General features: G+C 36.6%; 2 protein-coding genes and 1 long non-coding RNA gene across 4 annotated transcripts in view; 1 reads left to right on the top strand and 2 right to left on the bottom strand.

Moving 5' to 3' along the window:
- The window catches only part of kcnab2a (potassium voltage-gated channel, shaker-related subfamily, beta member 2 a), a 104,864-nt gene extending 98,156 nt beyond the window's left edge, over positions 1-6,708 (bottom strand). For both annotated transcript variants that reach the window (XM_024269232.2, XM_024269230.2), the window contains exon 1: positions 6,548-6,708. The gene's annotated coding sequence lies outside the window, so the exon portion shown is untranslated. The remainder of the gene's footprint in view (positions 1-6,547) is intronic.
- Positions 6,709-6,856: 148 nt separating this feature from the next.
- park7 (parkinson protein 7) lies at positions 6,857-15,584 on the bottom strand. Its single transcript, XM_024270657.2, has 6 exons — positions 15,383-15,584; positions 14,869-14,970; positions 11,759-11,818; positions 10,018-10,087; positions 7,572-7,658; positions 6,857-7,255 (listed from the first exon to the last, which is right to left on the bottom strand). The coding sequence occupies exons 1-6, from the start codon at positions 15,470-15,472 to the stop codon at positions 7,095-7,097; spliced, it is 570 nt and encodes a 189-aa protein (XP_024126425.1). The 5' UTR covers positions 15,473-15,584; the 3' UTR covers positions 6,857-7,094.
- LOC112145431 lies at positions 15,440-17,150 on the top strand. Its single transcript, XR_002919072.2, has 2 exons — positions 15,440-15,575; positions 16,118-17,150. It is a non-coding gene; the product is annotated as an uncharacterized LOC112145431 (long non-coding RNA).
- The last annotated feature ends 411 nt before the right edge of the window (positions 17,151-17,561 follow it).

Genomic DNA, 17,561 nt, shown 5'->3' on the forward strand with positions numbered 1-17,561 from the left:
ACCGGGGACTCCGGCTTCCTCCCACTGTCCAAAAACATGCTTCATAGGTTAATTGGTGACTCTAAATTGCCCCTAGGTATGAATGTGTGAGTGACTGAGTGTGTGATTGAGGCCCTGCGACAGACTGGCGACCTGTCCAGGGTGTACCCCGCCTTCGCCCATCAGTAGCCGGGATAGGCTCCGGCACCCCCGCGACCCCGAAAGGGACGAAGCGGTCAAGAAAATGGATGGATGGATGGCACAGAAAACATTTAGCTAATAAGTTGGCTCTCTATTTGTGCTAATGTTAGCTTAGCTTACTTTATGTTTCCCCCTTTCAAGCTCAGTTGGCGTGTTATTATGGTACCTGAGTCTTCCTAGAACTTCCCATGACACACTTGTTGAGTTTTGAGATAAAAAAAAAAAAAAGACTAATCGACTATTAAATTAGTTGTGGACTACTTTAGTAGTCGACATAGTCATAACTAATCGACAAATCGTGGCTGCCCTAGTTGAGGGTCAATCGGATAACATGGTGTGTAGGTTAAGTCACACCATGATTAATTATATAGGGAACAAAACAAATTTGGGAAATAACAATGTGTGACTAGTTTAAACAATTTATTTAGTTTGACGTGAGTTGAAGAACGTTTCATTGAAGCTGGTCAAATGATAAAATGTAATATCTTATTTAAGGATATTGAGTTCAGGGAAAATGTTTCCATTTTGATGCTAGGAAAGATTTTTGATTATCAAATGAAATATCTTTCATGTGAGAATTTTCATGTTCTCAATAAAAGTTAAACAAGTTTACTGATCATGTCTTTACTTAAAATGCACTTTGGTGGAGAGAAGTAAGTAATATTGGCCTAGTGCAGGGGTCTCAAACTAGCGGCCCGGGCCGCAGTCCACTCAATATTTTGCAGCCCCTGCCTTAATGTGAAAGTTAAATGTCTACATAACAATTTCTTCTGCATGTCTACGTTTCTTTGATTATCTTTTTGTATTTGCTTTGTGATGTTTCAGCTGCTTTTATGATTAAAACTTTGCATTTGCTATTGCTGTTGGATCTGGTTGTCAGAAAAGTCTTTAGCGATAGTTGTTACCATTGTTAGCTTATGTCGTTTCACAGGACACACAGAAGATATTGCTTAGTAGTACATAGACATTAACAAATGTTCAATAAACTTCTTCAAATATCTGGAGTCACAAAACCAGTTCCACATCTCAATCCAACAGACAATCTGTGAAATGAGTTAGAAGTCCTTGTAGGCCATCGGCGGCATCAAAACATCACAGCCCTTGAGATCTACATGGAAGAATGAACCAAAATGAAAGCTTGTGTGTCAGGAACCTAAAAGAAAGAAAGTGACCTAAAAGAAACGTTTAGCCTTTGTCATTGCCAGCAGGGATTTTTTTTAATTTTATTTAACCTTTATTTTACCAGGAAATCCCATTGAGATCAGATCTCTTATCAAGGGACACCTTGGCGAAAAGGCATCATACATAATACTAAGTATTGAAGTGAAGTTTTGTTATTACTTTTTTTCTCCACCAGTATGCAATAAATTACTTTAGAATCATACAAGGTGATTTCCTTGACTCTTTTTTTACATCCAGTTTCTCACTTTTGAAGTGGATCTATGATGAGGGACTACAGACCTCTCTCATCTTTAAAGCGGGACAAATTGTAGAATCTGTTTCTGACAAATACTTCTTTAGCTCACTGTAACACTGATGACATTGCTTCAAAGAAGCCACTTTTTTTTTAAATCTAGAACTGTGGCAAATCCTTAGTCATAAACTTCACTCAGCTGAAATAGCTAGACCTGAACTATGCACTGGACTTTCTCTGAATATATAAATTCTTTGCTCAGTAAACTCAAACTTGGACCAAACAGGAAAATCCCAGTTAACATGAAAATTAGGGTCTTGGAAAATATTAACTTTGGTGGAACTCACCTGAAGTGGGAATGAAATTCAAGCCGACCAAAGAGCCAACAAGTAATCTTCCAAGGAGAGTAAGAGATCACGCTTCATGTATTACAAGTGGGGGGAAAAAAACGGCAGAAATCAGAATGTGAATCATAATGTTTTGCCTGTGATCATGCTTTGGTAAGAACATGAAGCCAGTTATCGGAATATGATAGTCAGAAAATGAGCAGGTCAAGCTAATTTGCTTCCTCTTTTTTTTTTTTTTTTTTACTTCCCAGTTATTGTTTCTTTTACCCCACATGCAACAGAGCCACAGCTATAATGGGGAAATCTACATAGGTGGTACAAAGATGCAACAACTCAGTCTGGTTATTTACAGGGGACGCCTTGTACTGTATGTATTTTCTGACTGACATTTCTGTCAGAGAGGAACCACAGAGGACAAGTTTAAAATAAATATGGCCTTTTGGGATTTATGCGGGACAGAGAGCTAAATTAGAGGTGACCAAGATTCAAATGAAAAAGCAGCAAAATCTAATTAAATAAAAGTAGAGCTCAGATCATTGGTTTGAGTTTGAACAACACTGTTAAGAAAAAACAAGGATGTTTAAATCTGTAAAGGATTATTGTTAGAATGGTCATCCTTTTTGGGGCACTGAACATTAAAATATGCAGCTTGGGAGGCGGCAAAGCCAAGAAAAATACCCATTTGTCATCAAACCCCTGACTTGGTAGATTAAAGTTGAAAAAATACTAAATGTTTCAGCCTGATGCTTTTTTAATATACTTGTAATACTCTAATAACAATAAAAGCACAGCTACTCCAAACACCAAATATGCTAAGTGAAGCAGATATGTTCAGCATCATTTTCAGTACATTAGGTTAGACCAATCTCCGGTCCCTGCAAGTGACCCACAAACGAAACCGCAGACATTAGTGGGTATTTGCAAACCAGTGAATGCTGTATCTTCTCTGTCTGTTTAGGTAGACCAAGCATTAGCGTTAGCCATCCTTTGGGAAAAAATCCCAAAACGTTAACATCAAGCTAGCGGACTTCAGCTTTATGTGCTAGACGAAACTTTTTTTTTTATGGATTGATTATTGATCTATTAAGCTTAGATCGATTCAAAAAGATAAAAAAATGTTATCAACGCAGCACTACGCTAAATTTGCATTCTTAAACACATTTAGCAAATGGTGTTCTTATTGGAGTGTCGCTACCTAATACTAGCGCATGTACCTACAGTTGGAAAAGGCTTGGTGCAAAATACAAAAGTGGTGCAAATCTTGCTTCGGGCTTTTTATTTCACAGCTCTATTTTCATGTGTGAAAGACTTGGTGTTACACAATTTAGTTTGTAAACCAACCGCAATTATTAATTTCTCCTCTGTGATCAATTTTCCAACGGTTGGCACTTCCGCCAGATCATTTTATATTTTATATCAACAGCCCGATGTTATCTTGCGCTAACATATTGCAACACATTCTCATTCCCAACTCGTCACATATTGACGCATGGTTAAATAAATGGTAATGTTAAATGCCGTATACTTGTATAGCGCTTTCTTCCTTCCTCAAAGGCCCAAAGAGCTTTACAGTCAAAGACCCATTCACACAGTGGTGGCGGCTCAATGCCGAACACTGGCGCCAACCTTCCACCAGAGGCCATTCGGGGTTGGGTGTCCTGCCCAAAGACACTTCAACACAGGGGCGAGCAATCTTCCGATCAATGGTCGAACACCCTACCACTGCAACATGGCCACCCCATGGGCCCCCTTATGGGATCCAGATGACCTCACCCTTATGATGAATAATCCCTCCCATGACAAAGGTGGACAAAGGGGGACAGGATTTTATGTCTGCCACTGACACCGGTGAAGATAAAAAAAAAATCCTTGACCCCTGTTTTAACGTAAACATGCTTAGGATAGCACAAGGGTTAAATCCGGGGTCCCCAACCTCCGGCACGGAAATCGGTACCGGTGCGGTGCCGGGATGTGGACCGCGCTTGTATCCTAAATCCAAGCCTTGACCCGGTACCGGACGTGGGTCGGTACCAGACATGGATCAGAACCGGTTAACGATATAGTACCGGTTCTGGACACAATACTTTACGTGGAACAGGCCAGGGTTAGGGTATCAGGTTAAGGTACCAGCTGAGGGTACCAGTACTGGCTCAAAAAGCTATGTTTTTAAAGTTTTAAAAATGTAGTCTTACTGCGTTTAATAAATGTTTATCCTGTTCGGCCCATGACCTAAACTGTGAGTCCCCCCCAACTTTAATACTACATATACACTCTAGTAGATTCTTGCAACAAGTCAATTTCCAGATTCAATGAAAACACCAAAAGTTCAAATGTATGCTAACCCCAGATGACATCATTTCAGTAGTCATTTCAAAGCCTCAGGAAAAACAAAGGTTTAAAATCAAGTTTCTCCCTTAAAGTACGACTATTTCATCTGGAGTACAGATACTGGTATGTATTTTTTTTAAGCCAAGTATTACTGTGGTGACATTCTATCGTGAACCCTATGGTCTAATCAGTAGATGCAATGTGCAGCAATCTAATTGCATCATTAGCTAAACCAATGACTCAGTCACAGAGACTACAGCCTCACCCTACCCAGCTCTGCCCCATCCAGAAATAGGGAGTCAAGCCTCAAGCTCTTTACTGTACAGCTGCTCAAGCAGAATAATTCTAACATGCTATGTGCAACAGTGCAAAATGTTAGTTATAAGGAAAAATACAAATATCAAATATAGCATGTTTGGGACTGTGTAGTACAACTGTCTAGGCACTATTCAGGCAGAACAGCATTTGTCCTCCAGGGAGGGGCAAATATTGGTTCTTTGGCTGAGGCACTTAATGGGCTGATGTTGCTTTTACATACCAGCTACAGTGTTGAATAAAATATTGAAGACTGTTTTATGGCAAGGGTATTGATCTTTTTTGCATTAATATATAAACAGAGATAATCAATACACAAAGAAGTTCACCATCCTGTGTTTGATCATTTTAAAAAAGATCAAATTAAAAGAGTGTATCAGGGAGTAGGGCTGCCACGATTAGTTGACTAATCAACCATTAAAATAGTCGACGACTAATTAAATAGCCAATTAGTCGTTACTTTATATAATATGGAGTCAGAGTGTAGTGACATTGAAAGTTATAATGACATTATGCTAGCTTTTTGGACTATTGTGACATTTATTAAGTTTTTCTTTTTAGGCTAATTTGGAGTTTAGCTAATATTTCTGCTACATGCTAGCTGTTTTGGCTAATTCAGGATTTTTTTTTCCAGTTTTTTAGGCTATTGTGGAATATAGATAATATTTCAGCTACATGTTAGCCATTTTGGCTAATTTAGGCTTTTTTCAGTTTTTTAGGCTATTTTGCAGTTTAGTTAATATTTCATCTACATGCTAGTTGTTTTGGCTAACTTAGGGCTTTTTTGTTTCTAGGCTATTTTGGAGTTTAGCTAATATTTCAGCTGCATGTTAGCTGTTTTGGCTAACTTAGGCTTTTTTCAGTTTTTATGGGTAATTTTGCATTTAACTAGTTTTAGCTGGGTTTCAGCTTCAGTGATTTCAGCTACCAATTTCAGCATCTTTAGCTATCAGCACCATCATCTTCAGCAGCCAAATCCAGCTTACAGCATTCACACTAGTACTATCGCAGGTAATGCTATATATCTAATTTTTAGTTAGTTTAAAGCTAATGATGGCTAAGATGTCTGTTTTACATCAATTTTCCGATTAGTCCGTGATTAGTCAACTATTGAAATAATCGTTTGTGGCAGCATTATCAGGGAGTGTCAGTTTTTTTGGCTGTATAATGATGTGTTAAAAAGCCACTTGACATGCTCTCCAACTGTTATGACCTCTGACTTTTGCATGCTTTGCAAACAACGCCTGCAGTCTGGTAGTGCTATCAGGCACTTTCTCACTGAAAATGCTGTCAAAACTGGAGTTGCATTTCCTCCCACTGCAAAACGAAACAACTGAGATAGATAGCATTAAAAAAAAGGCAGCAGTTTCAGTTTTGAGGACTTCTGGTTTAAGCAGAAGGCTTTCATTGTTGAACCTGGCCTCTGCCGCACTCCCATCAGCTCCATGCAGCTTCTTCTGCAGCGCAGGCTGACTGCGGCTGTTGCTGAGGATGGAGAGCTCCTCAGACTGACGTCTCATGTCGGCTCCTATCTGCAGAGCCATCTCCCGGCGTGAAGACAACCTTGTGCGCTCAGTCTAGTACGCGTTTCCCCCGGCTACCGCTCCCCCACTGGGCCAATCTTAAAAGCTGAATGCAATCCATTTTACAAGAACTGCAGCGAACTTGATGTTCACCAATTTGAACACTTAGCAGGCTAATCACGGCTAGTACAATGAGTTCTAGTTGCCAACACACACTCTTTAATTGTTGTAACAGCTGCCTGTTTAGCTGTAGTGGAACAAACTACCCTAATTTTATAATTTACACACCTTCAGGGGCTATTTTAATGGGATTTCGTTGCGCTTACATTGAATGAAATATTCAGGAAACACTCCACTGCTGTATAAAACACCTCAGGTAGGTATTTTCGCTGACAAAAGCCCCAATAACCACAGTATTTGAGAAAACCTACAGCTCTTACCTTCGAAACCCTTCTCTTCCTCCTTGACTGAGATGAAGACCCTCCGGATTTTGTTGCTCTGACACAGCTACCATGCGCTGGCTCTGAAGCCCCGCCCACCGGCTACCATTGGTCAGCTTACCCACAACTGCAGCCGAGCCGAGGGTTTTGATTGGCCAGTCGACCCGTCAATCTATTCGGTTTCTGCTTCCCGCCTTCTGAATTGTGCCCCGTTAAAACACAATATGCCGGCTATATTTAGGTCTCAACAAGCGCCGCAGGCACGCGAAAACAAGTCAGTGACCTACAGGATTAGTAACACCACAAAGATTTATCACTCGCAACTTTTATTTTGTAGTTTGAAAAACATTTAACTGTCAACATAGGCTGCTTGAAATTTAGAAGTTCCAGTCTTGAAAGCATTTGTAAGCCTTTTTGATATAGGAAGATGATTCTGAATCATACAGTTGGGTGAAAATTACTGCTTTATTTGACACATAGCTAACTGCATATATTAATTATTACTGAGAGAGGACTTTTGTGATTGTTTTAAGTAATGGCGATACATTCAGTCCTTCAAAATAAGAGGAGCCTTGACTTGAGTCGCCACGTCGGCCCCCATAAGTTCTTCTACAATTGTCAGGGCAAATTCAAAGCTGGTTCCTGGCCCACGGCTGGTGATGTAATGTCCATCCTTCTGTACTCGAGCTTCTGAATATTTATAGTGATCTAAAAAAAAAAAAAAAAAAAAAGAGCAATACCATTTGGTTAATAATGTGGGAGCAGCCAGGAAATCACACATGCTGGACATCAAAGTGCTTCAGAAATGATCTGTTGTCATTTCAATTGACCCAGTTCTAGCATGTTCTATTAAATTCCTGCAACTGCTTTCACCTCTGAGTGGTGAGCTCTCATGCTGCAGAGAGACATTTCTGCCTATAGATGAAGGAACAGCCAGCACAGCGCCATCTGCTGCCGTTTAGAAATAATTACACGATTCTAAGATGAAATGACAGCAGCATATTAAAAACCACCAACTTCTTACCTCCAGCCATCATTTTCTCCTTCATGCCAGGGTGTGTTGTGACGGTGCTGCCGAAGCCAATGCCGTGGGCTAGGAGGGCGGTAGGGCCTGCAAAAAGTGTGAAGCTGTTAAAAGTCTCATGTGACAGCTTCCTGTTGAAAAGTATCATCTCTAGAAAAAAGAAAAAAAAAGAAGGAAAAAAAAGTGTTTCTCTGAAATGAGAGAGTTCTGTTTCCTCTTTTTTTGCATTAATCAGTAGTAAAAATGAGGCAAAGGTCAACAACATGGAATCAAATCTTAAAATTGAATTAAAAGCTGTTTCAAGAAAAAGGAAAGCATTTTACAATCTAAAACTGCAGTTTTAGAGGTAGACCTCTGTCAACTCTTGCCGCATTAACTTTGGTAATGTCTAAGCAGCGCAGTGAGCTCATCCAAAAAAACAGTTAATAGAAAACTATTGATCATGCTGCTTTGGCTGCTTTCCTGTGCAGTCTAAAGATTACTCTCTCCCTGGCGGGGCAGCAGACTGACAGTCAGAGCTACTCCTGTTACCAGTCCCAACCCAGAAGACGCCAGCTCTGATAGAAGACATTCAGACATAGTTCAAGTACAGTGATGGAGAAATATATCAATATATAGAATGGAATGATTAATAATGATGCGTGTTTTGGCAGAACGTCTTGTAAACATTCGATTTTCCTCTGTCCTTTCAATCCACTTTACTGCATTTGTCCCCTTTCTGCATCTTCATAATGTCCTTTCTCTGCATATTAGGGCTGGATATGACTGCCAAAATACTCAATTGATTTATAATTTAATTCAATTCGACTTTTTTCCAGATTTCTATTCTATTTTATTTGATAATGAAAACCAGTTTTTACAAAACTATCGTTACAAACGATATGTAGCTAATAAAAGTGGAAAATTCATCAAGAAAAATCTCAATTTCTTAAATAAAAATTGAGCTCTAATGGGTAAGAATGACTTGAAAGTAAAATTGCTTAACAGATTTAATGAATTAAAATTGACGTTTAAGTACATTTGATTATTTTATCATTTTTAAACTTACTTATTGCTTATTGAGACAATCAATTAAATCAAATTTCTTGCAAGTTTTCTTGGGTTGGGTAAAATGTTTTACCTGAAATATTGGAAATTATCCTATTTTAATCAGCTTTAGAATATAAGTGCATGATTTCATTAAATTGCAGGTAAGGGTATCCCTATCACTTTTTAAACTACTAATCATTTACCAAAGTACAAAAAAACAACATAAAAACTTAGAAAATTGCTTTTATGATCATGGTTGAGTTTTAAACTTGTGCTGAAAACAGTCAAATCAACTTTCCGACATTTGGCCGAATCCCAACAGGCACTGTAAAAAGCTGTACTTCTCACAGTTCGCTGCCTGCCTCTCCAAAATACCCCCTAAAACCACACAGCTCCACTGCCATTTGCAGCCTATGAATCACACAGCCTCAATGCATTTTCCTGAACAAACATCTCCTTTGACGATAACATCAGACCCTCCTCTTATATTTATTTTTGCTTGAATTCTAACGGTGGTTTTTCTTCTGGTATCAAACTCTTCATATGCTTTCAGCTCTTCTATGGGTCGCAGGTTGTCCCAAATCCTCTACATTTGCTTTTGTGATGGCTTATTGCACAAACTTTCTTTTATGAATGTGTTAAAGTCCTACTTTGATCAAGTGTTTCCAACTGGTCTTTTAATTATCAATATACCAAAAAAAACTGTGTTGCTTTCTAGTTTTTGCGAAGCGGCAGTAGTTCGTTAGAAATTCGCCTTTGAGTTGTGGGCAGGACCGTTGGGGAGTAGTAACCCTACCCCCTTTCCCATCACCCCAAACTGAGAGCTATCCATTTACACGTACTCCCACTATCTTACAACCCCTCACACCCCCAAACTAACATTACCGCTGCTTCAAAAATGTTGAGCGGTTTTGGAGTGGAAAGCAAAGACGTAGATGGATCTAGTTGTCTACAAGCGGACGTATCAGAATGAAGTGCAGCAAGAAGATTGTGACCAACTGAGCAGATTTTGTCATTTTTGAAACTCAATTTTTTCATCTGTCCCTGATTCACAACAATTTGAATAAAGAAATGCTCAGAAACACAATGCTAAGCTTAATTATATTTATATTTGTCCTCCACAATGCCACAAAAGCATGTTAAAACCACCAAAGACTATTTTCATCAAAGTGGGTTTTCAAATGTTGATATTAATCTCAGTCATAGATCCAGATCTACTATCTTGACTTGTGATTTTAGGGTTTTTCCACAGCTGCCACACAACTTTCATTGTTAATGCAACTATATTAACTTTATTTTGCTTGTAACCTAATGCACTTTAGGGCATAAAGGGACACGCACTGCAATAGACATGCTAAAACATAATTAGGAGGTTAGCCCTGCATAATTACCACTGGTTTGTTTTCAGGAGCAGTACCTGCACAGATGGCTGCAATCAGGCCTTTTCTAGCATCTTGATCCTTTAACACCTCCTTCACAGCAGGGGACTGCAAGAGAGGGTGGAAAGCAGATGCACGGTGAGTCATTCACACTCGACTGTGTTTATGTTTACTACACCGAAACAACAACCAGGCAGTGTTTTAAACACATCTATTCAAAAATAACACTGCATTCAGAGACGTATCAAACTAGTTATGTAATATTATTGCGCTTGTGTGGATTGGAATTTGTCCGACATGATTTAAACTGGCACTTTAATACAATTTCACTTGTGATTTAAGATGCTAAAAGACTATTTCTACGGCAGCGTTGGAGCACAGAGAGAGACTAATGGGGGTCTATGATGGACTAAATACATTAATAATGAACAGGCGATATATTATTAACACACTGATGCATTCTTGTATTGACTTTATGTTTATTTTCCTGCAATCCCACCATTACCTGTAGTGCTTTTCATGGTCACAGAGGCCGTTATCTGCTGTGATCTGGAGCAAGACGCATCATTATATGAATTTGAGAGACACAAATCTAAATGACCAAGGTGTAGTACGAAATGCTCTAAAATGTCCTAAAAATGCATCATTTAACTTCAATGACATTCTTGGGATTCAAATATGAATGATCACTTATTTTCATACTTTGGACAAATTTATTCAGACAATGAAAAAGGCCAAAAGTGGTCTGGGAGATTGAATAATTTAAAAGATCTGCCAGAAAGAAATTGAAAACAATGTTAACATCATGCTTCATGACTGTTCGTGGACTCTCATTTTATTGCAGTTATTGCGGTTTTGACGTTTTTGCTGATATTTTATAATTCTTTTTAATTTACAGCATTACAGCCGTCCTCATTGGCTGCATTGAACTTTGAGAATTTAAACAAGAGAGAAAAATGTGTGAAAATGTTCATGTCTGAGAAAGGTGAATAAAGTGTGTAGTGAAGAGTTTTACAATCTTAAATATCTGTATTCATACTTTGGATCTCCATACATGGTCCACAAATCAATACATAAAAGATTTAAATAGCGTTGTGGCAAAACAATTCTTTTACTTAAATGGATATAATCTTTCGGAGCCACTAAAGGGACTTCAGTGTTTTTTTTTCTTTCTAAAAATTGAAGTAAAAAAAAACATTTTTTTTTTCTCCATTTACAATCTGGTGCTCACCAGACAGTAACATAACTTTTATAGTTAATATTTGGTGCACATCACATGGTAACTGAAAAAAAAACAATTATTATTATTTTTTTTTAATTACTATCTGATGTGCACCAGTTACTATGCAGTACACACCTGAACATCAGATTTGAACTAAAAAGAACAATCGTTTTTTAACTACCATGTGATGTGCACCAAATAGTAACTTAAAAAAAAATCTGCTACTATCTGATAGTAAATTAAAAAAAAAGTTGGAAAGAAAAAAAAAGTTAATATTTGACGTGCACCAGATGGTAACCAACATTTTTCTTTGTAAAAATTTAAGAAAAAAAATCTAAAAGTTGAAGTAAAACAATTTTACTTTAATTTAAAAAAGTACTTTTTTTTTTACTCAATTTTTTTTTTATTTCAATGTAAAACACAATCTAGATATCCAGTATTAATTTAGCATCCTAAATCCTAAATGAAGTGAATATTTAGTTGCCCTAAAACAATAGGAAAAGCATCAACGGAGTTGAGGAAGATGCTGGTTTGAGGTTGAATCGTGAGGTTCTCACCTCTGCCAAGTTTTGGGCTCCGGGCATTCCTCCTGGTAAGAGCACCACATCATAGGGACCCTAGAAAAATTGTTATAAATAATTCAAACTACAGATATTACATTGCAATTCAAGACAAATTACATCTTTTTTCAAAGAAACTGTTTCAACAGCTCAGGGTTACTAAGGATCTGATATTTTATAAAATAATTCATTTATAAATTACAGATTTGAGTGGCTGAATTTTAGTTCCTTGTCTGTTAAAATGGGCTAAAAAACAGCTGGAAAAGGCTTGAATAGAATCACTACATCCAAGCACCGATAGTTTTGATAAGTGATGAGGATACCTCCAGAACACCACATGCTGGCTACATATCTGACAAGATGAACTCCAAACACGATGGAGATGTCATATTTCCTGTAAAAATCAGAGTTCTTCAACACGTCATTTCTATTTATGGTTATGACTCGAAAATTAGTAACTTTAGTGTCCAACAATAAAAAGGGAAACCATTTCTCTTCATTCAACTTTGACAAATAATTCAACAAATTTTACCTTTTGAGTATTTTTGTTTCCATATTTAGAACTCTTTACTGTTACTCACTTGCGCCAAATTTATTTGGGAGATTTGTTTTCCCTCAACATACAAACTTATCGAAAGTTTAACCCTTTAAACACTGGTGACTTGTAAATAAAACGCCTTTGACATACTGCAACTCTCGACCGTTTATGTGATTAACATGAAGTGATTAACATGAATTAGCTAATTTAGACAGATAAAAGCAGCATAAAAAGCCGATTTCTCCACGACAGAATCAGCCGATTTCAATGTTTGCGTAAGCATGACACTACTGTAACTACAATCAGCACAAGGCTGATTTTCTCCGCTTTAGAATCCACTGGAAATATAATAATTGCGCAAAAATGCGGATGAGTTACGATAATTAAAAGAAAAATAAATAAATAAAACACTTAACAGGGCATGAATGGGTTTAAACCGAAGCTGCCCAATCATTCCATCTACAACTATCCTCGTTGTTCAGCCATCCCTGTCCTACTTCCTGCTAATCACTTTGATCAAACGTGTCGTTAAACAAAACCTGAAATCCTCTGGTCAGCGAATCAGCAGGGAGAAGAGCAGACATGGCTGAAAAACAGACAAGAAAATAAATACTGAGAATCAGGCTCCGAACATATACTTTTAAAATTTAAACAACCAAATATGAACCATGTGGCGCCATGATGAAAGGATTCAATCATTGGATTTAAACAAAAGGCATTCATAGAAGTCGCATTACAGCTTATTGTCTGTTTTAATATTTAAACCTCATTTCCTTTTCTTTCTACAATCATTTGTTTAGAATGAGGTCATCATATAGAAGTACACAACTATAGGATAAATTATTCCAATATTTAAAAACTATTTAAAGTCATTTAAGAATATGTTATGCCTTCTTCTGTTATAATTACAAATTTATTGTGTTTTTTTTTAAATTGCATTTGTTGTGCATCTTTTAGCCATCGAACAAATTAATTGTACAAAATATTTAAATTTGTATTTTTCTTTCACAAAAATATAACAGATTTGTTTAAAGTATCCTAGATTATTTTTCATGATCAACTTGTATTGTTAATATTTTAACATTGGGTGTAATGATTAATTGATTAATCGATTTCAATAAGAACCAAACAGATCGATCTGTCCGAGGCAGAATCGGATCAAACTAAACCACAAAAAAATCCTTTCAAAATGACATAAAATTGATAATCAAAACAATATTGGAAAATACAATTTGCTTTGAGGGATTGTAGGTTTAATGACTATAACATAAAATCGACCAATCACAGCGAACAACACACGTGACGGCATCATGGCAGCAAAAACTGATCAACCATCATCACAGTCCAATGTGTGGAAACACTTTGAATTTAGCAAACATGTGACCATACAGTGTGAAAGAATGTATTTGTATTATTCTGATGTGGAAAAACAACAGTGGGAATAACTTAAAATATCTATATATATATTTTTTTTATAAATTTAAAAACAAAACCTCATGTCCCGACCCAGTTGTTGCATCCATGAGATAGACATTCTCAGGCTCAAGTCTCACTCAAGATCAGTTCATCTGCTCTTGTCTTCCCTTTAGTTGCAGAAAAAATATGAGGAAACTACAAGCCAGGCCAAAGCTGCCAGTCATGTTAGAGTACAATGTGTATAGTACGAAACAGAAATAAAGCTTGCAGGTATGACACTGCAGTTCTAACTTCTCTAGTGACATTTTTAAGTTTATCACACCAGTTTATCACACCATGAGGTGCAACAGCAGCAGTAAGAGTCTGCAGAGGCATGAATGAGAGTAAAGAGACGTCCTTGAAACTTACAGCATTTCTATGCATTATTAGACAGTTTTGCACTGGACACACAAACATTCTTAAAGCATGTATGTTGGACAATCTTGCTTGTGAATTACAAATTCTTAAAAAAAAAAAAGTAATATTTTGACCAGTGGTCTTCAAAAAAGTGACAATGTGACTTTAAGAAGTAGCCTAAAATTAATTTTTTTAAACCTTCTACTTAAAAAATATTATAAAAAAATATTTTACACACTCTTCCCTTATCATAAATCAGATTGAATATTCAGTAGACAATTCAGTTTTTATACTGACATCTCAAAACCACAGAGTCCCTCATAACATCACACATGTTTTGCATGGTTTTCATTAAATACTGTAACAATGACTAGAAAGATACATATCTCTATTTGCATCTTTTCACAATAAAATCAGTTCTTTTTCTTTTCCCAGTAGAATACCATTTAATTTGTGTTTTGAACAGACTAAGAAGTATATTAAAAAAAAAGATGAATAGTTGATCCTACTCCTTTAAGAATACAGTTTTTCTTATTTCAAAGTAGCATTGTTTCAATGCATAAATTATGTGAATAACGCTGACTTTCCGATAATTAGGGAATGGCTAAAAAACGTTTACATTGGGGATGTTTTAATAAATAATCTTTAATTATCCTGTTCATAATAATGTGAATATAAGAACTATATTTCATTAGGAGCCATGAATCCGGTGCAGCTTCCATCCCTTTGCCTGATGATGGGAGATGCTGAGGCTCACCTGTTTGCTGGCCTCCTCCAAACTAGTATCAGGACAGATGACAACGTTTCTGCTGCACTGGACGGGCTCTTTTCCTGTCAGACCCGCAACAGTCACAGCAATCTAAAAACAACAACACATCAAACACATCAAGGCTGCACCGATGCTCTTATTTTGAAAGGGAATGAAACAGTGTTGACTTAAAGTGACCGAGGACTTTGACATTTAGCCTGACATTCGGTCTAAAGTTAGCACTACCATCAGCCAAATAGAAGAGCACCCTGTGTCTGACTCACTGAAAGTATCTAGTATTTTTAATGTGCAGATATTGTTAGCATTCAATGTAATTTTAGCTGTAAATCTTCTATTTTCATTATATGGGCGATTTAAATACATTTTTACGACAGTTAACGTTCAAATATTACAAATGAACTAACAGAGCATTTGTAAACTCTGTTAACTAACTTGATTCAAGTTTAAGAACCAAGTTGCTAACAACTAGCATGAAGCGAAAAGCTAGCTAACGAGTACAAACCCCTGCTCTGCGCATGACGTCCACGGGAATAACCGTTTCCATCTCCTCTGCGCCTTTAGACAAAATTACTAAAGCTCTTTTTCCAGCCATCTTTGATGATAGTTTTGCTTTTACAGGTGGAAATGCGTTGCGACGGCTTTGCTCAGTTTCAGGCAGCGAGAGGCATGGAGCTTAGCTGCACTTGGGTTGCCAGGTAACGTCCTTTTATCCCCCTTCTTAAGGCCCCGTATTTTGTAATGCTTTTTGAAAGTAGTTATATTGAGGTTAGAATTTATATATTTTTTAAGGGTGTTATATTGTGCCACTTGCCAAAAAAGAAATAACAATAATACATTCATACATTTGATTTATTTAAAACATATATAGGTGAAATAAGTAATACTAAATTTAAAAAAAAGTTGTTTTTGAAGTAAAAATCCCTTTGAGAAAAGAAAACCAGAATGTTTTTTTAATATTTTATCCTGTGTCCTAACTCTCTGTGTAACTAGTTATTTTTTTAAGCTTCACAGCACCATACTGACTTTATCAAGGTTCAAAATCTATGATAAACAAGGGGTGGTTTAAATCAATGCTATTTTACATAACCTATACTTTCAATGTGAAAAAAATAATAAAAAAAGACAGAAAACATTATCAAGAAATAGTTTATATATATATATTATTTTTGCTTAAGAGTATAAGGCTCATTACAGACAAGGTTCTCAACAACGTGCAATGTGTCCCTTCTTCCACCAGATGGCGATGTTGGCCACAAATTCAGCAAAGAAGTTTATGTGAGACACAAGGAAGACCAATGTAATACTTAAGTTCTTGTCATCACCACCTTAAATCCTACAAATAAAAGGTTTTATTCTAATTTTAAACACATTATATACACATAAAGACGAGTTTCTGGTTAGATGCATACCTGTTGTAGGTTTTAAGTCTAGTGGACTCCAATTCCAGTTTAGGTAGATATGATGTGCACTAGCTTGAATGTAAGTCAGCACATCTTTCAGTTTGTGTCTTTATGTGTTCTACTTTTGAAGTTCTCTGTCATATTTACGAGGAGAACCAGAGCCCAGTAAGAACAGCGGATTAGACAAAAGCGTAGGGGGTGCTGGCAGCGACTCATGCATTGCGTGCCTGTGAGTGAATTCAAGAAGCAGCAGTGATTACCAACATGTGCAGCATGGGGATCAACTCAACCAGACCCGCAAAAACACTCGAGCTCATTTTCATACATTAATTCACTTATGTGCATTTACAAATTCCCCTCAGTATATTTCTATCGAGGGCATGAGGCGGAAAAATATCAACTTGTGACTTTTGATACGGAGGAATAAATCATGAAAGTAAAGTAGTCTGACCACTGCCAATGTTTGTACAAGCTTATCATTTCATCTTATGCTTTAAATTTTAAGTAATTAAAGTATAAAAATTGTTGATGAGTTTCTACAATGGCACTTTGTTGTTTTTTAACATTTTAAGAGAACTTTTCTATTACTTTTGTGAGTTATTTATCCATTTATTTGTATTTTAGTTTAGCTTATTTATTCAAAACTTGTGAAAAGGGATTAATCAATACCCTTATTGTTAACAGCAATCAACCATTCAGACACCCAATCATTTTCAGCTATGGGAAATTTAAAACAAATCAGTCTTCCTTTGACAGAACTTAAGAAAATGTCATGTTTGAAAAGGAAGTAGGAAGAAGCTGTAGCTTATTAAAGCATATTCCTTAAAATTAATTTAACTTTGACACAAAAAATAAAGATTTATCATCCCAGACATTGATTACAATCATCTGTAATGCAAAATATTTTTACTGTTGTTCTAAGTTTAACTGTTTTGAAATCAAATGTCTCCCTTCATCTGAATCCTCCATCTCTTTTCAAAACATTTCTTGTAAGGGAATTAGGAGCAACTTATGTCTAATTTTGTACAAAAACTGAGCGGTCTTGAAAGCTGTAAAGTCAGATAATTTCAATATTTTAGATTTGACAAAAAGATAATGTGTGTGTACATCATAATGAATCCAATACTTTTTTTGCAGCATCTAATGAGGTTGGATAATATATTATATGTTTTTTGCCCAAACTTCAGTACAATATTGAAGAGTGGCACAAAATGTGTAATGATTTTATCTCCAGGATGTATTTGGTTTTGTTTATAATAGAATTACCTCATGAAATTGTAG

This window comes from Oryzias melastigma, linkage group LG5 (genome assembly GCF_002922805.2).
Source record: "Oryzias melastigma strain HK-1 linkage group LG5, ASM292280v2, whole genome shotgun sequence".
Taxonomy (NCBI): Eukaryota; Metazoa; Chordata; class Actinopteri; order Beloniformes; family Adrianichthyidae; genus Oryzias; species Oryzias melastigma.

Bases quoted from the DNA above. Each gene is read 5' to 3' on its own strand.
- park7 (XM_024270657.2), bottom strand. From the start codon at position 15,472: ATGGCTGGAAAAAGAGCTTTAGTAATTTTGTCTAAAGGCGCAGAGGAG. The intron at 14,971-15,382 runs GTTTGTACTCGT...TGTTGTTTTTAG, and splicing joins ACGTCATGCGCAGAGCAGGG to ATTGCTGTGACTGTTGCGGG. The intron at 7,659-10,017 runs GTACTGCTCCTG...CACTTTTTGCAG, and splicing joins GATTGCAGCCATCTGTGCAG to GCCCTACCGCCCTCCTAGCC.